Genomic DNA, 25,564 nt, shown 5'->3' on the forward strand with positions numbered 1-25,564 from the left:
AATAAATAGGGTAGTTATCAAATGGATGTGTAACCTTATTAAGCAAGAGATTCATAAGAAAAGGACGATGTGGAAGGAATATCGTGTGCATAAGGATGACATCCGTTATAAGCAACAGGTAGAATAGTCGCAACTGTTGTACAAAAAGCAAAGTCTAAGTATGAAAAGAAACTGGCTCTGTGTGCTAAAGACAACCCACAAGAATTTTATCGATATGCTGTAAGTAAAAGAAAATGAATTTTAAAGAATAACTCTTCTAAATGCAGATATCATAAGGGTACAACAAAATACAGATGTAGAAGAGGTTGTTCAACTAATGAGTGCACATTTTGTTAAAAGCTGTCAACCTGGTGTAACGACATTGAGCTCACTGCTACCTCTTCACTGGAAGAAGAAATTCAGGTGTATGAAGAAGAGGGATTGGAGCTGTTGCACAAACTGAATAAGAATTCAGCAATTGGGACTGATGGGATATCAGCAAGTGTTCTAAAAGAGTGTTCAGCTGAAATGGCTATTTATTTGACCAGGCTGTTTAATATGAGTCTAAGAACAGGGAAGATTTCGCAGGAATGGAAAGAATATATGTTAATTCCATTGCAAAGGTGGTGCAAAGACCGATGTATCCAACTATTGACAAATTAGTATCTCAGGAGTGGTGATGATGATTTTGGAAAAATTGGTCAGGGCTTGCATTCAGAAATGGATTGACAGTGAATCTCTACTTTGCAATGAGCAACATGGGTTTACTAAGGGAAGGTCGCGTTTTAGCAACTTGCTCAAATTCCCTAACAATGTTACCACTGAACTTGACAAGGGAAATGGATACACCATGATACTTTTGGATTTTGCTAAGGCTTTTTTGACAGAATACAGCATGGTAGACTGTATGAGTTCAGGTCATAGAATATTATTGTGGATAAGAGGATGGCTGACTGATAGACATCAAAAAGTGGTATATGGGGGGGGGATGTGAGTCTGTAAGATTTGAGGTAACCAGTGGGTGTTCCCACACTGGTTACCTTAAATCTTACCAAGCACTGATCCTACCACAAGGATCAGTGCTTGGTCCACTGTTATTCAGTCTATACATTAATGTTGGGAAGGATTTGACAAGCAACATTCAGCTATTTGCTGATGATGCAAATAGCTGACTTCCTGATTACCCTACCAAAGATAGGTTGGGTAATCAGGAATGCTGCTGATATGTAGTACTTGCAGAATGATTTGAATAGATTGGAATTGTGGGCATGGAAAATGGATGTCAGTAAATGTAAAATCATGCACTTCGGCATGATTAGATATCCAATATCGTATTATATTGGTGGGATTATACTTGAAGAAACTGATGAGGTTAGGGGTCTTGGAATGTTAATAGATAAGAAGTCGAAGTTCAGGGGCCATCTAGCAAAGACAAAGATTGCAAATACAACTCAAAAGATAATTGCAATGCTGAAACGAATGTTCACATGTAAGGACAAGGATGTCATTTTGCCTCAAGGCATTGATAAGACCTCACTTGGACTATTGTGTGTAGGTCTGGTCTCCTGGTTTCCATTGTGATTCTGATACATTGGAGAGCATGCAAAGGAAAATGTTAAGAATGATATGAGGATTATGGAATACTGATTATGAAGACAGATTGAGAATTTGTAGACTGCAGACACTAGCAAACAGGAGAAAGAGGAGTGATATGATTGAGACTTACAAACTTCTGAAAAGGTCATACAGAATTTCAGTTGATGGAATTTTTCAATTTATTGAGGGTGGGGAAAGGACAAAAGGGCATCCTTGGAAGCTGAGAATGAAAGCCACTAAGAAGGGGGTGAAGTCTTTTCTTTCATAGGGTGGTGTGTGATTGGAATGGATTGCCATTGGATGTTGAGTGCAAGCAGTGTGAATGAATTCAAGATTAAGTGTGATAGCTGGTGTGTGTGTGTGTGTGTGGCTTCCCTCGATGAGTCCCTGACTCCCTGGAGGTCTCTCTTAATAATAATATTCAAGTTGTTCTTTATCCTTAATAAAAATGCCATAAGATTTTGTACTGGAACAACTGCATGTTAACTTAAATGATGCAGCTATTTAATAGTGATAGTTAGACATTTTGATGGTCCTATCAGTATTTTCTTCTGGATTATACACATATGTGGTAACAGGAACTAATTAAATATTACTAACCAAAATATTGTGATGTCAGTTTGTCATGTACTTGATAAAATGGTATATTCTGTGTGAGTAATTTAAATATTTTTGGTATATCATAATATAATAACAGGTGAGGTTTGATATAGTATTTCTTATTTTGGCCTGGTTTCAATCATAAGTTAATTTCATTACTTTATATGAAATGAGGATGTTACTTATTGTTAACTTAATACTCTGAAATGGAACAGTAGCTTTTTCTTTATGCATGTAATTCTCACTGATTACACTGCTCAACAAATTAATTTTGATCACAGAAATATCAGTTTTAAGGTGATTCTGATCTCTTTCAAGTTGTTAAATCCAGTTATGCTGGATTTTGTGTTAAACAGGCAGGCTAAAGATGATGCTAACTCCCTGGAATATTCCCTTTAGTCACGTGGTGATATGTCATCAAGCCTACTGATTTATTGAAATCTAACTTAACTTCTCATACACCTTTTACAAACTCACCATTAAAACTTCTCTCATTTTATTCTCTACACTTGGGTTTCTGATTTCAGACTGAGGATGAAACATCCCCAGTGAACTACTCACTGAATACCTCAACTATGCTCTCTGTAGCAGTTTCCAATATCCCACTTTCAGCCGTTAACATCATCATCAAATTTCTGACATATACACGCAAGGGATGTACAGGATATTATGATATTACTAAATGAAGAACTTACATCATTACTAACTTCCTATCAACAATTTTCCTCCAAATCAATCTGTTATCTGTCAAGACTCCAACACTATCAGATCTTATATTTCTGTCTTCTAAGGCACTTTTTACTATATCAATCCACCTATATCTTGGTCTTCCTCCAGGTCTTTTTCCTTCCAACCTGGCAGAGAAGCTAATCTTTCATCTCTCTTTTGTTTAAGTGACCATACCACTGGAGATTAGCTCTGCTAACACATTCCTGGATGCTAACAATATCAAGATCTTTCCTAATATCCCCATTTTTAATACAATATTGCCATTGATTCCATCTGTTCATGCCCCTAATCTTTCTCAGGACTCATATCTGTGGTCTCTAGTCTTTGGTCAAGTGTTTTATTTCTAACCCAGCTCTCAAATCCATAAATTAAAATTGGTCTGAACACAGTCTTGTGTGCAACTAATTTAGTGTTTTGACTAATTTCTCCCTTATACCACAAAAATTTATTCAGTTGACTTCCTACCACATGAGCTTCGTTGATTCTGTTGTCTATTTCCATATTTAATTTACCATCTTCACTAAAATTTGTACCTAGGTAGCTGAAATGTTTTACTTGTTCTATAGGTTCTCCATTTACATTGCAGTTGATATTTTCAATGTTTCTGCCTATTTTCATTGTCTTTGTCTTGTTATTGCTGATTTTCATATTAAATTTATTACAACAGTTATTCAGTTTAGTCAGGGAATCTTGCAAACTTGTACTGGATTTATTTAAAAAGATAACATCATTTGCATAAAGTAAAGAGCTGAGATTTACATCTCCAATTTTGATATCAGGTTTAATACCACTTTCCTTCATAATGTGATCCATATAGATCCACACAAAATATCTGATATGAAGTATGTGGACATAGAGGCCGTGATATCATACAGAAATATCTTTTCTAAGAAAATAATAATATCATTGATTGGGACATTAGTGAAAAGGGCAGTTATATCAAAGCTGACTAATAAATCTTTGTTGTTTTTAATCTTGTTTATGAAATGTTGTGTATTTTTTATGTAGAAGGGGGAATAAACTACCATCTCCTTGAGTGGGCCTCTAATTTCTTTGTTAAGCGATAATTAGGACTGTCGATTCCTTCAACTATCAGTCATAGCGATGTGTTTGTTTTGTGTATTTTTGGCAGGCTGTAAATTCTGGGAGTGTAGGCATATAATGCGGTATAAGTTTTTTGGTTGTTTCCTCTGGCCATGTGATCACCGATTTGATTAATTCTGTTGTTTTCTTTTTGATGCGGTTTGTAAGGTTACAATTTACCATTTAGTACCTGTTGTGGTCCAATACCAATTGGTTCATTTTTTCTAGGTATGCTGTCTGATCAAAGACAATGGTAGCATTACCTTTATCTTCCTTTATCTGCTTTTGTAAATACGATGTCTGAGTTATTTTTTTAAGGATTTAATGGCCAATTTTTCTGTTCTGGTTAGGTTGCAACTTAGTTGTTTATTAGAGTTCAATATGTACGGCGTTTCCATTCTTATTTTGTCGGCTAAAAAAATATGGAGGGGAGGGATTGTAGACCTCATTCAATGTGATAAATAAAATCTAATTCGTTAACTGACCTTGGTGCAATGGCGTAATTCAGGCCTTTCTGCAGAAGTGAGAGTTCTCCAGCGTTAAGATATTAGCTGGATTTATTGATCATTTGGCTATGGTCCATTGGTGATAGGTTGCTCCTAAAATTGCTCGTAGGTGATTGGCTGCTCCTTGTATTGTTGGTTTGTAATTGGCTTTTCCTCTGGGTATGACGTTTGGAATGTTTGTTGCTTTCTTTTCTTGTTGTTTTAGAGCTTGAAACTTCACTATTAGTTTTTCTCTGTTCTTAAACCGAGTCATCTGTAATCCTCTCTAGAATATCTCAAATATCGGGATTTAAGTAGCTCAATAGCTCTGATTTTTGTTGTAAAATGGTGGCTTGAGTAACTGCTAAATTTTTGCGGGCCTCGTGGATCTGTTCTCTCAACAAAGCTTTTTCCAAACTGACATAAATAACGAGCATTTTGGCTGAAGTAAACTCCTTTTTTACATTTGTAATCCATTGAATACACAAATGTATTTAATTCACCATCAAAATCGAAAACTGCAACTCTCTTCCATTTCAGCTTGTGAAATGCTGAAACATCATCCAAATCTGAACAAATATGATGGATTAATTATTCCAAGAATGTAGAGGATCCATCTTCAACTCATATAGACCAGAACAGTCCCAACAAAAGAAAATCTCAATATGAAGGGACTTTAGAAATTGTTTAATGTAGTTCTGTTTTTTTTTTCACCAGAGGTCAGGCTAGGATAAATGATTAACGAACATTTAGATTCATTTTACTTCGGTGTAGTGCAGTAATCATGTTCATATGTATGTTTTCCTGAAGATGACCTCAATACAGAGGTCGAAACATTGATTGATTCTTACTAGCTTAATGTTAAGTAAAGTAATTATTTTAACACGTGTGTTTTGTCTCCATAAATTCTTCACTATGAATTCTAGATTTCATGCTTAAGCCCTCATTCATCCATATAACACCTACTTTATTCAACCTTAGGATTTAGCTGACCAAATTGCATTTTTATTGGCTTAAACCATATTGCAAAATGATGGTATAATATGACAATTTCATGCCAGCTTGGGTGTTGCCTGGTTAAACAAGGCCCCCGTTGTTTTCATCAGGGAACCAGGGTGAACAGTGAAAATTAACAAGGATCTGTATTTAAGTTTTGTATAGGACAAGATGCCAAGAGGAAAGCTATCCATAATGCTAAGTTATATGGTGTAAATGGAACATTATACCAAGCATTACTTAGTCTTTATTTGAGTTGTAAATCAGCAGTTACAATGGAAATAGGTATAGGAAGATTGTTTAATGTTAAATCAGGTGTGAGACAAGGATGTACATTATCCCCTCTGTTATTCATTATCTATATGCGTCACATTAGGAAGGAAAGTGGTATTAAACCTAATGTAAAAATTATAGATGTTAATCTCAGCTCTTTACTTTATGCAGATAATATACTTCTAAATAAATCCAGTACAAGTTGGTATGAAAATAAGCAATAAATGCACAAAGAATGAAAATAGGCAGAACATTGAAAACATCAACTGTATCCTGAATGGAGAGAACCTATAGAATAAGTAAAACATTTCAGCTACAGGCACAATTATTAGTGAAGATGGAAATTATATATGTAAAAAGATGAGTATTAGCAAAACCGGTATGGTAGGAAGTCAACTGAATAAATTTATATGCAGTAAGAGAGAAATTAGTCAAATCATTAAATTAGCTGTGTACAAGGCCACGTTCAAACCAATTTTAACTTATGGGTCTGAGAGCTAGGTTAGAAACAAAATACAGTGTATCTCGCTAATCCGAACTAATAAAAACCGTGCTCGTTCGGATTAGCGAATTTCTCCCAAGAGGCAACAATAACTAGCGTTTAAGACAAAAATAATCAGATTCTAATGATACGTCAATTTAATTCTGTAAATGAATGAGGTAACTAATAGAAAAAAAAAGCTACTGTACTGTAACGTAAAAATTAAACGTGGCTGTACTAGCCTTGATGATCCACGCGAAGGACGCCCAAAAAGTGTATGTACTGTATTGTTGAGGATTCTGATTTAATAAAATTACATAGTGCAATACATAATTTAATTTGCATAAAAAATATCACTTTCTTGTACAGAACACAAAAAAAAGGTTTCACAAAAAGTTTTTTTATTTCTTTGTAAAAAAGTCACTGATTTTCTTTTGCTTCTTGGAAGCTAAACTTTTTTCGAATGCTTCTTCTCGGAGCTGTATTAGCAACAAAATTTTGTGGAATGGCGTATCATTCTGCTTAGCCCATTCTATACACATATTGAAACTGTCAACTGCCTCTCCATGTTTTACGTTTTTTTCTTCGAGTTCTTCATCTTCATCATTGTCTTCTAATTCATTCTGCATTGTCATATTTATAATTTCAGCATCTGATTTGATTTCGAATTCACTTTCAGTTCTACCTGTAATCCATTCCGTAACATCTGTTTGTGAAATTTCAATATCTGGATTTATAATGAAGGGGATATAAATCCTTTGATGTTTATCTGCCAGTAAGCAAAACTCTAAGAACTAGGACTAAGATCTATGAGTTTCATACCGAAAAACTATCGGCAAATCCAAGTGTAAGTAACCACTTGGTAGTACAACACCAAGGCAACTCGTATTTATATCCCCTTCATTATCATTAAGGTTGCCAGAAAAATAGCCTTTTGGCTTTTATTCTGGATTTATATTTTTAATCAAATCATGCACGTTTTGAATTTCCTCTTTTTGTGTATCACCATAGTTATCTTGGTAAATTCTAGAAGGCCACAGTTTTTTCCATGACGCTCGAATTGCTTCAGGTTCGATGGCCTCCCAAACAGCAGCAACTGAGAATGCTACATCCTTCAAATTTATGTTTTTTATCGATGTGGTAACGTCATAATTTTGGGAAATTACATTTAAAAGCAGGTCTTTACAATATTTTAATTTAATGGATTGTATTATGTTCTGATCCATTGGTTGCAACAATGGAGTACAGTTTGGAGGCAAAAACATAACCGTAAAATTTCCATCCTTACTAATCAATTCATCTGCCGGAGGATGTCCAGAACAGTTATCCAATAATAAAAGTGCTTTCTGTTCCAAATTCTGGGAGTTTAAATAAGTTTTAACAGATGGTACGAAATCGTTGTGAAACCAGTTTGAAAAAAGTTCGATATTCATCCATCCTTCAGGTTGACTTCGGTACAAAACCGGAAGGCAGCAGTTCTTAAATGGTCTTGGGTTTCTTGATTTTCCAATCATAAGTAACTTTAATTTATGTTTTCCTGAGGCGTTTGCACACGGCATTATCGTGGCATGCTCTTTGTACATTTTTCAACCGGGTGCTGAGGCTTCATTTCTGTGAACTAGAGTTTTCTCTGGTAACGACCTCCAACAAAGACCACTTTCGTCCACATTATAAATTTGATCATCGGTTAAATTTAATGCAAGAATTTTTTCTAATAAAGCTTTTTGGAATGGTTCTATGGCAGAAAAGTCACTAGACAGTTTTTCCCCTGATATTGATAGATACCGAATACCATGGCGTGTCTGAAATTTTTCTAGCCAACCATCACTTGCTTTGAATTTCTGATCCAGGTAAATTTGTGAATGGAAATGCTTAGCTTTCTGCTTTAAAATGTCTCTGGAGATGGGAGTATGACGACTTCTTTCTTGAAGAAACCACGTGTAAACAGCAGAATCAAGTAAAGAAAAATCACTTGTTTTCAGAGTTTGTCTCTTGCTTGGTCCTTCTTCTGTGGTTGAAACATAAATTAAAATCCTATCTTTGTTTTTTTTTTATGTCACTGATTGTAGATTTGCCGACATTGTATTTAGTTGCAAGTTGTACAGCTGCTTCACCCTTTTCCAGACACTGAATTATTTTACACTTATCCAACAATGATAATGTTACGTGTTTTCTTTTGTTAGGCTTTGACCCGGTAGCCATTTTAACGAAATAAATTTTAGTGTTAAAAACAGTAAAATAAAAATGAAGTTAATAATAAAACTGTCACTTTTAAAATTTATCTGAAAAATAAAATCACTTACTAAAACAATCGATAATCATTCTCTGAAAACTTATGGAAACACAAAACAATAAACAATAACTCAGACAACGTTTCATTTCAATAACCAAAGAACAACTGAGCGTTATATACAACCAGGCTTTAGGCTAAGTCGTTGTTGTTGTTGCAGGAATGTAAGGATAAAAAAACACTGTGCAATAGTGGTGACTAATCAGTTCATTAAGGACAGCAGTGATATACATGTCGACAATACGGTACGTACTGTACAGTATAAAAAAGCAAACGTGAAAGAACAATAAATCAAAATAGGTCTACAGTATAACCGCACAATTGACAGTATGAAAAAAATACTGTACTGTACTGTAATAATAATAAAATAAATAACAGTTAAAATAATAATTATTAAATAAAAATAATAGTACATAAAATAATAATATGTAATAAATAAAACTTTTTTTTTCTTTCAAACCGCAGTTCGGATTACTGGAGGGTTCGGACTAAAGAGGTTAGGATTAGCGAGATACCACTGTACTACTCCAAAGACTGGACACCAGATATGAGTTCTGAGAAAGATGAGGAGAGTGAACAGATGGCTTCAGTGGCACTATCATATTAAAAATGAGAATATTAGGAAAGAACTTGACATTGTTAGCATTCAGGAATGTGTTAGCTGAGCTAATCTCAGATTATACGGTCACAACAGAGTGGGAGAGAGAAAAGATTAACAAAACAAGTGCCAGGAAAAAGGCCCATGGAAAACAAAAAACTATGTGGATTGATACATTGAAAAGTGCATTAGAAGACAGAAATATAGGATCTGATAATATTGCAGTCTTGACAGATAACAGATAATTAAGACTATTACACTTTTTTATATAATTTTATATAATTTTATACATGTTTTGCCAATCTTTTTCTATTGGCATCCTCAGGGAATACAAACTAGTAAGCTAAAATGAAGGTTACAGACTAGGTTATAACTGATGGTTCTAATTCATACAAAAAAATTGGTATTGTGCGTGACAATGTGCGTGTCTCGTTAACGTGATTTATTCGTTATGGCTCATGACGTAATTGTTATGAAAGTTCATTTCTTTGATGTTTAATGATCTGATAAAAGTTTTCCAAATTTCTGGTAAAATTAGACCTTGATTCTTGTTTAGGTTTTCAGTTTTACGGGCAACTGTAGCTGCTTCTTTAAAGGTTCTTGAATGGTAGTTATCTTCTATGTATGGCATAAGGCTCTTATCCCACTCAATGTGATTGGTGAGATGGATAGGTGGTTGGTTGATGGAGAGATATCAAAGAGTAGTTTATTCAGGAGTAGAGTCCAAAAGACGGCCTGTGACTAGTGGTGTGCTGCAGGGTTCTGTTCTTGGACCACTGCTATTTAATCTGTTCTAAAATACTTACAAGCTCTGTATTACTAAATCTTGGTATTTCTAGCCTAGCTCCCACTGATGTGACCTCAAAAAAGGTCGAAACCGGTCTGGGTAGTGGCTCCTTGCCTTTAATACAAACATCATACATCCCCTTCTTGGAGATGTGTTTTGGCATTAAGGGTAAATATTAAGATTAGTGATCAGAGCTTGTTCCACCTCTACCACGAGTTGCCTTGGTCTTGCACTACCTGTAGGGTCAGCTAGTCTTGCATCACTTGCAGGCGCAAACTTGACATTTTTGTCTGTTTGCTTACTTGGGAAAAATGGAGTAAAACCAGGTTTAAAATTGCTTGGTATCTCTAACATAATTATACCCAAGGTAAAAATACTTTCTACATTTAATCTGTTCATTAACGATATAGGGAAGGATCTAAGTGGAAAACAATTCATTTGTTCGCTGATGATGCAAAGTTGGGTAGGGCAATAGTGAATGCAGAAGATGTCAAAGTCTTGCAGGATGACTTAGATAGATTGGAGTTCTGGGCTAAGGAGAATGGATGTCAATTTAATGTGACAAAATGTAAGGTTATGCATTTTGGGGTGAAAAGATTAGCAGCAGTATACCATATTGGTGGAACTGTACTCCAAGAGATTGATGAGGCCAGGGACTTGGGAGTGTTGGTGGATAGGGAGATGAAGTTTAGGGGGCACATTGCAAAAGTAGCTAAATCAGCTCATCAACTCACTTGGTTGTTGAAAAATACCTTGACGAGCAGAGATAAGCAAGTTATTGTACCTCTGTACCGAGCCTTGATAAGACCTCATCTTGACTACTGTGCCCAGATTTGGTCACCTCGGTTCCTTCTTGATGGGGAGGAGGTGGAGAGGATCCAGAGGCGAGTGACTAAGATGATAACAGGTCTATGGAATGAACCATATGAGAACAGGTTGAAGATTTGTGGGTTGCAGAAACTAGTTGATAGGTGGAGGAGGGGAGATATGATTGAGACATTCAAATTGCTAAAGGGATTCTATAGGATTAATTCAGAGGATATTTTTGAGATCAGGACTGGTGGTGGGAGAACTAGGGGACACCTATGGAAGCTGGGCAAGAGTGTGGTTAGCAGGGGTGTTAGAGCTGGGTTCTTTACTTTTAGAGTGGTAAATGAGTGGAATAAGCTGCCAGAGTCTGTTGTGGGGGGGGGTATGACGGTGAACGAGTTCAAGACAAGGTATGATAGATACTGTGAGAATGTAATCGCATAGTTGTGTGGACATGATGTTTAGGGCCTCCCTCGATGAGTCTAAGGACTCCTGGAGTCGCCCGAAATAATAATAATAATAATGTGATGGTTAGTAGAGGCAAAGTGGCATGAAAGGCCTGAAATGTCTTGTCTGTTATTTCTGACATATCCTATGTGTTCTTTCTTTCTCGTTTCAAAGCTTCTAGAGGTCTGACCTACGTAACTAATACCACATGAGCAAGGTATATTATATACTCCAGAGTACTTGTAGAATGGGTGAGGATCTTTTGGTGATCTTAAAAATTTCCGAATAGTGTTGATTGGTTTGAATGCCACTCTGATCTTATGTGGTTTTAAAAGGTTAGCTAATTTTTTGGAAAGGTTGCTGACAAAAGGAATCGTAATTGTACTGATGTATTGGACATCATCACGTTGTCAATGTGGTATATCAGTAAAGAGAATCTTGTTATAGGGTCTTTTTGGGTAACCATTTAAAGAAAGTTCTCTGGATATTGTGGTTAATTCCGTTAGTAGGTCATCCTTGTCTGTCGTATACTGTATAGCTCTTTTCTTGAGACTATGGATAATGCTAAGTTTCTGAGCTATGTGATGAGTTAAGTTGAAATGGAGGTAACGTCCAGTATTTGTAGGTTTTCTGTATACAGATAGGTTGATACTATTATTGGATTGTTTCTTTATTAAAATGTCAAGGAATGGCAGTTTTTTTATCTTTTTCCATTTCTAATTCGAATTTGATGGTATTGTGGAAACTATTGATTTGGTTGAGGTAATTCATTAGTTCTTCTTTCGTATGATCCCAAATGATAAAGATGCCATCTACATATCTGTACCAAATTTTCGGTTTTGGAATGATCTGGGTTAAGATTTTTTTCTCTAGATCTTACATGAATAAGTCAGCACAAGGAGGTGAGAGGGGGCTACCCATAGCTAATCCAGTGAGTTGTTTGTAGATCGTTTTTTGTCAAATAAAATAGTTAGAAATTAAACAGTGATTGAACACAGTAGTGATGTTTCTTGAGAACAAGTTGTCTAAGATGTTGATGACTTCAACCACTGGAATGTTAGTAAACAGAGATGTAATGTCCAGACTTGCTAGGATATCCTCTTCAAAAATAGGGTTGTTTTTTATTTTATCTATAAAATGTTTTGAGTTTTTAATATAAGTATCCGAGACGTGAATGTGTTGTTGTAAAATCTTCACAAGATACTTAGACAGTTGGTAAGTGGGAGAATAGATTCCATCAACTATTGGACGTAATGGTATACCTTCTTTATGAATTTTTGGAAGGCCATACAATCTAGGAGTAAGTGGGTGCATAGATTTTAGTTTTTTTTTATAATTTCTATAGGCCAGTTATTCATTCCACGTAATAATTCATTGGTGTCATTATGGTTTTTTGTGGTAGGATCTCTACTGAAAACTTCATATACAGACCTGTCAGATAATAGATTTTTAATTTTTTCTTCATAATCTTTAGTATTTAATATAACTGTATTATTACCTTTGTCGGCTTTGAGTATGATGATATCTTTATTATTCCTTAATTTGAGAAGCGTTCTTCTTTCCATTTGGTTAGAGTTGGTGTTAGGAGATCTTGACTGAGCTGAAAGCATTATGCTGCTTTTTAATCGTAAGTCATTAGCTATTGGAACTGGTAGTAACGAGAAGGCTTTTTCTAAGTTGCAGATGAACTCTATTTTAGGAATGACAGTGGGTTTTAAAGCAAAATTGAATCCTTTTTTGAGGATAGAGATCTCAGGTTTACTTAAAACGTGTTTAGATAGGTTAATTATCATAGAGACGGTTTGCAGTTGCTATGATTATCATACAGTATATTGAATTTATAAATTTGTGTCTTTTTGCTGTGATTAAATGTTTTGGTAAAACTGTTGCTAATCATATTGTCTAATAGTTGCCATGTCTCAGCGTCAAGATTATTAGAGATATCTGTGAATAAATTATAGCACTGTGAGTCTATTTTGCTAAGCATGAATCTTGTATGGCGAATTCTTTCTCTAAGAAGAGCATACGAAGTTCGTTGGTAAATCAAGTTGGCTTGTCTAGTTTTATAATATTGTTTCAAACGAAGAAATTTTGGGATCACGCTATTGTCTCTACATCTTTTTAAAAAAGTCAGATGGTTTAAATACCTAGCTTTTTTGCATTTTAAGCCTTCGAGATTGCATACCTTTTGTTTGGTGAACTCGTTGATCCTGTTCATTATGTTGAATTTATAACAATTACGACATGAGCCATAATGAATAAATCATGTTAACGAGACACACACATTGTCACACACAATACCAATTTTTTTGTATGAATTAGAACCATCAGTTATAACCTAGTCTGTAACCTTCATTTTAGCTTACTAGTTTGTATTCCCTGAGGATGCCAATAGAAAAAGATTGGCGAAACATGTAGGAGGATAAAATAAAGCTACTTGACAAAGATTATATAAAAAAGTGTAATAGTCTTATGAATAATTGTCAAGAAAAAATTCAACATAGATAACAGATAAATTATGAAGAAAATTGTCAATCGAAAGATAGTAATAATGTAACTTTTCATTTAGTACTCTAATAATTATCCTGTACACCCCGTGAGGGTACGTATCAGAAATTTGATGATGACTTATTCAGCCTTTTGATCATCAGAATACATTATGCATTGATGCTGTTGATGTTTCTTTGTCAGTTCTCAAGCAGCATTTATTTCTTTTCTGCTTAACTCCTCATTCCCTGCTATAGCTTCAAGCTCTATTCCCAATTTTGCCATAATTACCAGCTTTATAATTCAGCATATATCCTTATCTCAGAAAAGTCTTCATATGGTCAGCAAAGGTTCGTCAATTGGTAGCGCCTCTGCTACTAATGGCTCACAAAAAATGTTAACAAGTTTGAGCACGGTTAGTAGTTGGAAGGGGATTAATCGTTCGATGCTGTTGCACACTCTCCCTCAATGAGTCTTTGGACTCCCTGGAGGTGTCACATAATAATAATAACAATAATAATAATATTGGCTAACCACAACCGAAGTGATCACTTCATGATCAGTCATCAACTGGAGAAAAGTGTGCAACCCCACTTACAGTCACATCCTCTGATGTAAATTAAAGATACCAAGAAATTATATACTTGTTTAAATCCTTTATCCAAGTGTAAGCAAACAAAGTTTGCACCTGAAGTATTTTTCAGGACTGGAGCAACTCGTGTATGGAAGCTAATAACTTCACATCACTTGCCTTAGTATCCCAATATGCAAAGCACATCCTTGTGGATATGTATAATGCTATGCATTATGGGAAGGATCACTACCCAGACCAATTTCGACCTTTATTGAGGTCTCATCAGTGGGAGCCAGATCCAGAGGTGATACTAAGGTTGAATTAATGGAGAAGTCATATTTTTATCACACCACACTCTGGATTAGATAGTTGTCAGAAGTTTTTCCACTTTGTTATGCTATAAATTAAAGATACCAGTGAAAAGGGGTGGAAGTGGAAAAACTTCCAATAATTATTTCTAATCCAGAATATTTTAATAAGTTGTGACACCTTTTGGCTACTCATATATGAAAATATGACTTCTACATTACTTCAACCTTAGTATCACCTCTGGGTTTGGTTCCCACTGATGAGACCTCAATAAAGGTCTAAACTGGTCTGGGTATTGACCCTTCCCATAATGCATAGTATTATACATGTCCGTAAGGATATGTGCTTTGCATTATGGGATACTAAGGCAAGTGATGTGAAGTTATTAGCTTCTATATACGAGTTTCCCCAGTCCTGCAAATCTGCAGGTGCAATCTTTGTTTGCTTACACTTGGATAAAGGATTAAACCAATTATATAATTTCTGGTATCTTTAATTTATAGTATAACCAAGTGGAAAAACTTCGAACAACATCCTCTGATGTGATTGTAAGGATCACATCTAAACTCTCGATCCTCATTTGCCCTCATTTACATACTGTCTAAGATAGTTGTCTCGCAAGAACTCAAAAAATTCATTTTCCTTATTCCTAAATTCTATCTCTTCATTCTAATGTCTTAATTAAAATGACTCATAATGATCACCCTTCTCTTGTTTACTAACACAAGTTGTTTATACAGTTCTTCGTTACCACCCTTGACATTCTCTAGCCTATAGCAAACTCCACCCAAATATCTCTCCCTATCAACCTCCACCTCACACCATACTGCCTCAAAATCATTGTCACTATTTCTCTCTTTCTTGTCTACCTTATGTGGATGTTATTCCCCTGCACTCTCCTCTCCCTTCTTGCCTTTCTATACTTGCAAACAACACTCTACCCCTCTTTTTTTCCTTGTCAGGATGTCATCTTCATTCAACCATGTTTTACTTATTTCAACAGTTTTGGGGTAAATAAACTCAATCAGTGAAGCAGTTTCATGTCTCTTATTTTGATGATCCTGGCATTTGTAAATAAACACTGCAGTTTGCTTTTAGGTCTTGAACCATTCCTACACAAGCCACCTGTTGGTTGTAATTTCCCCATGACACCCCTTGGCCTATCACCTTTGTTACTGCTTATCCCCATATATCCTCCCAATTTCAACTATTCCCCCCCCCCAATCCTGTTCCATGGAACAGGATTGGGAGAGGGATAGTTGATTCCCATACACATTCATTGTTACTTCCAGCATCCACTCTCTCTATATACTGTATCTCCCTGTGCACCTCTGCCCCCCCCCCCTTTCCTGTTCTTGTATTCCAGTTCTGTCTTTTATTTCTCACACTACAACTATTTCCATTGCCAAGCACTTCAGTTTCTTCCATTCTATTCTTCTGATCTTTCACATCACCTCTTCTTTCTGATTTCTTGCTTAAATCACACAGTGCACTTCCTTTTAGCAACATTCTGCCAATTTACTCTCTCTCCTAAGCCATTGAAGTACAATCCATCATTTTGTTGTATAATTCCATTCTTCCCTCAAATACATACGATATATTCACTACGCTCCCTTCTCCTAACAGAGCTCTTTCAGCTTACCATTCATTATTCTTGTTTACCAACTGAACTCATCATTGTCACACCTTGGCAACATGCTGACAATCCTTTCCACTATACTATTACCTTTCACCCTCCTCAGTCTCCTGATATCCATCCTTACATTCTTCCCATAGCCAACTAAATCATTTGTTCTCACAATCACCACTAATTCTCCTGTTAATTTCCTTCTCATATCCAAAGCATGAATTATCTTGCTCATTCTCCCTCCTATAAAGCAGACCTTATGGACACATGCTCTCATTAAGCAATCCTCTAATAATGGAATCTCCATACACTTCCATTCTCAAGTCACATGTCACCACCTTTTTTTTGTGTTTTGTTTCATTCTGTCCTTTTGCACTCTTTCATTTATTTTCACTACATATCTGATATCACTCTGCATATTCCTCATTTCCTTTTGCTTCCATATCATACGTCCATACTTTTGTTTCTTCATTGCATTCTTGCACTACCCTAGTCTCAGCAGTTTTGTTCTATTATTCGATTTGTCTTTTGTACCCACATTTATGCCAACTTCAACTTGTTTCGCATTCACTGATAACTCATAGCCTAACAAAATATCACGCTTTCTTCTACAAATCCATACCTCCACTCGTCTCCTGTTCAGTCTCACCACAAATATATATCTTTCACATTTCGCCAAACATACATGTTGCTTTCGCAACACCAAAAACCACTTTCAAAAAGTCTGTGTTGTTCTGTAAGCAGATGTAATAACATACAGGTATCAGATGTTTGGTTTTTTTATGAAAATTGCATTGAACCATCAAAGTTCTGTTGATGTTGAAACCTTGACAAGTAACAGATTAATTGGAAGAAATTCACTATCACAAAGCTAGTAATAACATCTTTAATTACATGTACTGTTATTGTACCTCTTTACATCCATTGAGCATACACATTAGGAATTGATGATATATCTCAATTAGTTGGGGATAGATTAGTCATACCCATATTGTATGTTAAGGAATTTATTTTTAAATGTAGTGCTTCAGAGAAGTGAAGAAGAAGGTGTTGGGATAGATGATCTTGATGCTCTCCAGTTAGAGCTGGAGACTTTGCTTGTTTCTGTTACAAAGCGGCGACATCAGTTAGAACAAGAGATGCAGATCTTAGTAACATGGCAAGATAAAAAGGACAAAAAAACTGCAGGAAAAGTGGTATGCAATCTCTCTTATTTTATTTTTATTTTGTTTACTATAAATTCTTTATTTTGCTTCTGTTGTAATTTATTCATTCCATATAGAACAGATTTCAAGATATGTAATTTATGAATTCTGGTCAGATTTTCCAGTATTTTTGCAGTTATTGAAATTTTGGCATCTGTGATTCACTTAAACTTAAAGCAATCTCTGTTATAGGAGATCACAAGGTATCTAGTTTTGTTGAGAGGCTTATACGCTGGTTATACATGATAACTAATAATTAAGGAATTGATAGCGTACACTAGAAATATAAATTAAATAAACTTTAATATATACTTTCCGATATTTCGGCAAACGTCACGTTGCCATCTTCTTGGGAACTTACTACAAAGACACGTGCACACAAGTACTAATAACAGCAAATGAGACTGAAGCTTGGAAGCTAACGTTTTCCTGAAGTCCTGATGGTGCCCCCTGGCGGGCTATATTGGTAGTTCTTGGCCTTTGGGCTGAAGTTCTTCTGATAAAAGTTTCCCAAATTTGGGGCAGTCTCATGCATCCAAATTTGTTGAGGATTGGCATGTTCCTAAGGGCCGAGGCTGATTCCAAGAATAGTCTTTCATACTTGAACTTGCTGCGGTGTATTACTGTGGCTTTCTTCCATCTTATTCATAATTTATATTTCTAGTATACGCTGTCAATTCCTTAAATATTAGTTATCTAGTTGCATATTATTCACTTCTTAATTGGCTATATCAGTCTTCTCTTTTCTTATGAAGACTCCCCCACCCCACATTATTCATGGGGAGGAAATTGCATTCTCGAGAATCAGCACATAGAGGTCACATTCTCAAGCTAGTGAGATTCTGATCTTTCAAATGAATTTAATTAAAAATGCAGCTGATTTTCCTACATATTAAGACATAAGAGTAGTAAAAAAAATATTCAGTATATATCATCATCAAATTCCTGACATGTACAGGGGAGTACAGGATGTGATAGTACTACATGAAAAATTTACATCATTACTAACTTCCTATCTACAATTTTCCTCCAAATCAGTCTGTTACCTGTCAAGACTCCAACATTATCAGATCTTATATTTCTATCGTCTAAGGCACATTGTACCATATCAATCCACCTATATCTTGGTCTTCCTCTGGGTCGTTTTCCTGCCAACCTGGCAGAGAACACTTGTTTTGCTAATCTTTCCTCACCCATTCTGATTAAGTGACCATACCACCTGAGATTAGCTCTGCTAACACATTCCTGGATGCTGACAATGTCAAGTTCTTTCCTAATATCCTCATTTTTAATATGATATTGCCATTGATGCCATCTGTTCACATCTCTAATCTTTCTCAAGACTCTCATATCTGTGATCTCTATTCTTTGGTCAAGTGTTTTACTTCTGATCCAGCTCTCAGATCAATAAGTTAAAACTGGTTTGAACACTGTCTTGTATATAGCTAATTTAGTGTTCCGACTAATTCTCTCTTATTCTATATGAATTTATTCAATTGACTTCCTGCCATACCAGCTTTGCTGATTCTGTTGTCTATTTCCATGTTTAATTTACTATCTTCACTAAAAATCGTGACTAAGTAGCTGAAATGTTTTACTTGTTCCACAGGTTCCCCGTTCACAACACAGTTGACATTTTCAACGATTCTACCTATTTTCATTGTCTTTGTCTTTTTAATGCTGACCTTCATACCATATCTATTACAACAGTTATTCAATTTAGTCAGGGAATCTTGCAAACTTATAGCGGATTTATTTAGAAGTATAACATCATCCGCATAATGCAAAGAGCTGACATTAACATCTCCAATTCCGATGTCATGTTTAATACCACTTTCCTTCATAATGTGATCCATATACATCATTAATAACAGAGGGGGATAATGCTTGTCTCACACCAGATTTAACATTAAACCATCTTCCTGTACTTCCTTCAGTTCTAACTGCTGACTTACAACTCAAATAAAGACCAAGTATTGCTTGATATAATGCCCCATTGACGCCATATAACTGTAGTGTATTGAATAGCTTCTCTCTTGGCACCTTGTCATATGCCTTTTCCAAATCGACAAAACTTAAATATAGATCTTTGTTATATTCCCATGCTTTCTCGACTATTTGTCGTAAAGTGAAGATCTGATCCTGACAGCCTCTATTTGGCCTGAATCCAGCTTGTTCTACACCAAGTTTTTCTTCCACAATTCTTCTCAACTGTTTCTCAAGTATACTTGCATAGATCTTGCCAGGAACACTCTGTAGGGAAATACCTATGTAATTCTCACATTCAGTTTTATTTCCCTTTTTATATATGGGTACTATTAGATCTCTACTCCAATCATCGGGAATTCGTCCCTCTGTCCAAGCTTTCTGAACTATGCAGTGCAGTCACTGTGAGACTTTTATTCCACCTTACTTCAGCATTTCTGGTCGCATATCATCTACTCCTGCTGCCTTTCCACATTTCAAGCCTTTGATGGCTTTTTCTATTTCGAGTATGAATATGTAATCCTGACTGCATGCATGGTCAGTGTTTTTTTTACCACTGTACTATCATCACTGCTTGTTTCTTTTAGCAGTTTTTCAAAGTAATTACTCCTTTCTTCAAGGATATCTTTTTCTCCTGTTTTCATGTCACTTTTATCACCTCTAACTCCTTTTACAGCACTCTTTTCTCCATTCTTAAGTTTCTTCAACAACCTCCAGAATATTTTGCCACCTTCTTGATATTTATTTTCTATATTCTTGCCGAAGTCCTCCCATGACGTTTGTTTAGCTAGTTTTACACAGTGTTTAGCTTTCTTACATTTGTCTCTGTATTCTCTAAGAGCAAAAGCCGACTTTTTGATATGCTTTCTTCTTTTCCTTCGCTGCCTCTTTAACCTCATGTGTCCACCATGGAGTTCTGATTTTTCTATCCTTGCAGACAACTTCACCACATGCCTCTCTGGCTGAATCAATCAGGGTTTTCTTCAAGGCTTGCCACTAAATCTCCAAGGTTTGGTTCCTAACTCTTTCATTTTTTCTTCAATAATCTTTGTGTATTTTAGTCTACAGTTCACATCTGAGAGCTGCTCAACTTTTATTTGCTTTAAAACTTTCTTACATTTTATTCTTTTCAATATGAAATTCAATTTTATCCTGCTCAAGACTATATCGTGATCACTTCCAATTTCAAATCCTCTGTACACTCTGGTGTCCTGCACCAGGGACAAAACATCACTATCAACAATAACATAGTCAATGAGTCTTTTCTTATTCCTTGCCTCTTCTCTCCATGTGAATTTGTGCACATTTTTATGTTGGAACATGGTGTTAGTAATAACCAATTCATGTCCTGAGCAGAAATCCAACAGGTATTTTCCCAAAATATTTTTGTATATCTGACAATCATTTCCTACTCTGCTATTTAGATCCCCAACAAGGACCAACTTTTCCTTTTTCATTGTATCAGTTGCTTTTTCTAAAGCATCAAAAAATTCCTCCACTTCTAACTTAGTAGAACCTTCTGTGGGACCATAGGCACAAGTAAGTCTTATTGTCCAATTCCCCATTGTGATATTTGCCCACATCACTCTACTTAAGACTGCTTGCCATTCAAGAAGATTAGCCTCATATTTTGTGTTGAATACTATGGCTACTCCTTCTTTTCCTCGATTGTCATTTCCTGAATATAACATTTTGTATTTATTGCTCAGAAAGATCTCACCAGTTTTTGTCTTTTTTGTTTCGGTCACCCCTATTATGTCGATCTGGTACTTATCTAATTCTTCAGCTAGCTCCATTTCTTTGCCATTCAGGCTTCTTGTGTTTATAGTACCGATCTTTAACTGTGGTGATGTTGAGTTGGGGTGTGAATTCAGATTTGTTTCCAGTAGCTGACTTTTCACTGTTCGCCCTGGTTCCCTGGCGAAAACAATGCTGGCCTTGTTTAACCGGGCAGCGCCCCTTCCGGCATGAAATTTTTTATGTTGTACCATCATTTTGTATTTTGGTTTAAGCCAGTAAGAATACAATTTGGTCAGCTAAATCCCAAATTGCCAGCCCATCCTCGTTCGTTCAGTATCCAGGTAGATACCCAACAGGGTGCACCACGAGAAGGTGAGGATTTGATATTAGATCTGGTCAGTTCTCCACATTCCTTTAAAGGCTATGTGGAGGTCGCCTCTCAGTTATACAGCTTTGACCCATAAGCACCCCATTCAGTATCTATAAAACAAATAACTATTAAAGATCCTTTTGACGATTAATACATCTTAATCACATCTTTAGTTAACATACTGAAATTGAAGACCTGTAAGAGGCTGAGGGCTAGTTTTTCAAGAATCTCTCATTGAAATCTGACTTGTAGTTTTCAGCTTTTGATTATAACCTCTCAGTGTGTGACTTCCTTCTGTGAAATACCATGAAATTCTTCAGCGGCAAAGTGATGTGTATCCTCGGCCTTGCCAGCCATGTTGAGATTGTGAAGCATATAGTGACTGTTGTATTGGTTGAACTACTAACAACTTGCAGCAAAAGGTGTTGATTGCTTTTCATCTTTTGTCAGATCATCATAGAAATCTTTCACCTTTTCTTGTATGACCGCACCAAACAAAGGCATATTCTCCTGGTTCTTGATCCTTATAGCCAGCATTCTTTCCATTTTCTCAGTTACATGGCATTGAGGTCTTATTTCTCTTGTCTTAATTGATTTTAATTCACATTATTTTCACTTAGTTTCCTTTGTTTTTTCTCTTACGAGACATATTGCTCCAAGGGCTCAGAATATTTTTTATAGACACAGCTAATACTGCAGATGATTAGAGCAGAACTCTCATAGTACACATATATAAAATGGAAAATAAAACTGAATATGAAAATTACTGAGGTATTTCCCTACTGAGTGTTTTTGGTAAGATTTATGAACGTATACTTGAGAAACGGTTGAGAAGGATTGTGGAAGAGAAGCTTGGTGAGGAACAATCTACATTCAGCCAAATAGAGGCTGTCAGGATCAGATTTTCACTTTACGACAGATAGTTGAGAAATAATTGGAATAATACAAGGATCTGTATTTAAATTTTGTAGATCTGGAAAAGGCATATGACAAGGTGCCAAGAGAGAAGCTATTTGAAACACTACAGTTATATGGTGTGAATGGGACATTATATCAAGCAATACTTAGTCTTTATTTGAGTTGTAAGTCAGCAGTTAGAATTGAAGGAGGTACAGGATGGTGGTTCCTGTACCTTCCTGTACAGGAAGGTGGTTCAATGTTAAATCTGGTGTCAAACAAGGATGTACATTATTCCCTCTGTTATTCACTATCTATATGAATTACATTATGAAGGAAAGTGGTATTAAACCTGATATGAAAATTGGAGATGTTAATCTCAGCTCTTTACTTTATGCAGATGATGTTATACTTTTAAATAAATCCCGTACGTCTGCAAGACTTCTTGACTAAATTCAATAACTGTTGTAATAGATTTGGTATAAAGATCAGCAATAACAAGACAAAGGCAATGAAAATAGACAGAAACATTGAAAATATCTACTGCATTGTAAATGGTGACTCTATAGAACAAGTAATATATTTCAGCTACCTAGGCAAATTTTAGTGAAGATGGTAAATTAAATATGGAAAAATAGGTAACTCTCGTATAACATGGATGTTAGGTTCCATAGAAATGGCGTGTTATATAAATCGCGTTATGTAAGACTTATCACATAGAAAAAGTAGGGTTAGGTTCTGAAATTGTTTTTTTTTTTTTTTTTTTTAAGATTATATAAACAATGACATATCCAACAAAAAAAAATATTTTTATTTAATTCAGGTAATTCATGTAAGTTTAAGAAAACATATAAATATGAAACAAATACATAGTATAAAATTATAAAAAAATTATAAATTGTATGGAACTAGCTGTAGATCCAGAAATGAGTTGTTGTGTTTGTATACCAATGCTAGAAGTATAAGAAACAAGGCGGATGAAATGGTTGCACTAATTGCGTCTGTGCACCCAGAGATTGTCGGAATAAGTGAGACATGGTTAGATGAGGATGACATCCTGACAGGAATAGAGATGGAAAGGTATGATGTGTTTCGTGAGGATAGAAGGGGTAAAAAGGGAGGGGGAGTGCTATTGATGATAGAGAAAGAGTTATGTCCATACAAGGTAGAGATGCAAGGGGGAAATGGGGCCAGTGGTTTTGAGGCAGTATGGTGTGAGATAGAGGTGAATAGATTCAAATACTTGGTGGGATGTTGTTATAGACCTGGTAATGTGGATGGTGGTGATAGTGAAATGTATAGTCAAATAAGCCAAGCAAATAAGAAAAGGATGATCATTATGGGTGATTTTAATTATGGCAATATAGATTGGAATGAAGAGATAGCAACTGGAAGTAAAGAAAATGAGTTTCTTGAGTTTTTGAGGGATAACTACCTCAGACAGTATGTAACAGAGGGCACAAGAGGATTAAGGGTCTTGGATTTGGTCATCTCATCGGAGGATGTAATTATCAATGAGGTATCAAATCATCCACCAATTGGCGAAAGTGACCATGAGGTGATTACTTGGGTGGTTGCCAGCAGTGCAAGGACCCCTGTGAAAAAAGGGTATATGTGGAACTAGAAGGGGGGTGATTATGAAGAGCTCAGGAGACAGCTTGCAGGTGTAGCATGGAATGAGGAGTTAGCTGGAAAAGAGATCAATGCAGCTTGGGGGATTTTCAAAAAATATTTAGTGGATGCAATGTCTAAATGTATACCACGGGTGAGAAGGTTAAATAAGTTAGGTGTGAGATGGATGAATAAAGAGATTAAGCATGCAATACAGAGAAAAAGGGCATTGTGGAGGCAGCATAAGAGAAGTGGAAGTAACCAATTTCATGAGTTCTACAAAGACCAGGCAAGGAGAGTGACTTGGTTGGTGAGAGTAGCTAAAGAGAGGTATGAACAGCAGTTAGCTAATGAAGCTAAAAAGAATCCTAGGGAGTTCTTTCGATATGTAGCCAGCAAAAGAAAGAATGATTATGGAAGGATGACATTGATTGGAGGAAATGGTATAAAGACAGCTGTTGCAGAATGTGTGGTGGAGATACTTAATGAGCAGTTCATAAAGATCTTTCAATCTTGTGAATGTGACTTCATGGAGAGATTAAGAGCAGTTGATGATGGGGAGGAGAGACTGACTGTAAGTGAGCAAGAGGTGTTTGGGGAGTTGAGTAAACTAGATGTAAATAAGGCTGTGGGACTTGATAATATATCACCACGTATTCTGAAGGAATGTGCCAGAGAGTTGACACCTGCCTTGACATATTTTTTTAATACGAGTCTTGCACTTGGTCAAGTCCCTAAAGAGTGGAAGGAGGGCAAGATTGTGCCACTTCATAAAGGAGGTGATCGAACTCAAGCATCAAACTATAGGCCTATCTGTGTGTCAGGTGTTGTGGTTAAGTTGTTGGAGAAGCTTGTGAGAACTAGGATCCAGAGTTGGGTTGACAACAATGGTATAATCTTTGATGGACAGCATGGATTTGCTAAAGGGAGGTCGTGTTTTAGTAATCTACTTACTTATTACAATAAAGTGACTGCTTCCTTGGACAGAGGAGAAGGATACACAGTAATATACTTGGATTTCGCAAAAGCTTTTGATAGAGTGCCTCATGATAAGTTGACAGTCAAACTAGAGCAGATGGGGTTGGATATTAGATTAGTGCATTGGATTGGAGACTGGCTATCTGATAGGTATCAACAAGTTGTGTATGGGGGTGCAATATCCAGGAAAAGGAAAGTCACTAGTGGAGTGCCTCAGGGATCTGTTTTAGGGCCATTACTATTTAACTTGTATATTGATATTGGCGAAGATTTGGATGGAGATATTCAGTTGTTTGCAGATGATGCAAAGTTGGGACGAACCATAAAGAGTAGTGAAGATGTTGTGGCCTTGCAAGAAGACTTGAATAAATTGAGTGATTGGGCAAGCAAATGGGGATGTGAGTTCAATGTTGCAAAATGTAAGGTTTTAAAATTTGGAAAACAAAGATGGGATGCAGAATTTATGCTTGGTGAAAATATATTGTTGGAAGTAGAGGAAATAAGAGATCTGGGAGTGATAGTGGATAAGGATCTAAAATTTAGGGGTCACATCGCCAAAATTGTGAAGACAACACAAAGACTTCTGGGAATGATGAGGAGGACACTGACATGTAGAAGTAGGGAGA

General features: G+C 36.0%; 1 protein-coding gene across 1 annotated transcript in view; it reads left to right on the top strand.

Moving 5' to 3' along the window:
- Ada3 (transcriptional adaptor 3) overlaps window positions 1-25,564 on the top strand; it is a 244,258-nt gene that overhangs the window by 46,835 nt on the left and 171,859 nt on the right. Inside the window, exon 3 of the mRNA XM_090410059.1 lies at window positions 17,175-17,347. Within this exon, the coding sequence (XP_090266185.1) occupies window positions 17,175-17,347 (173 nt within the window). The remainder of the gene's footprint in view (window positions 1-17,174; window positions 17,348-25,564) is intronic.

The sequence above is a fragment of the Typopeltis vanoorti genome, chromosome 20 (assembly GCF_054136105.1).
Source record: "Typopeltis vanoorti isolate ZY-2024b chromosome 20, IOZ_Tvanoo_1.0, whole genome shotgun sequence".
Lineage (NCBI taxonomy): Eukaryota > Metazoa > Arthropoda > Arachnida > Uropygi > Thelyphonidae > Typopeltis > Typopeltis vanoorti.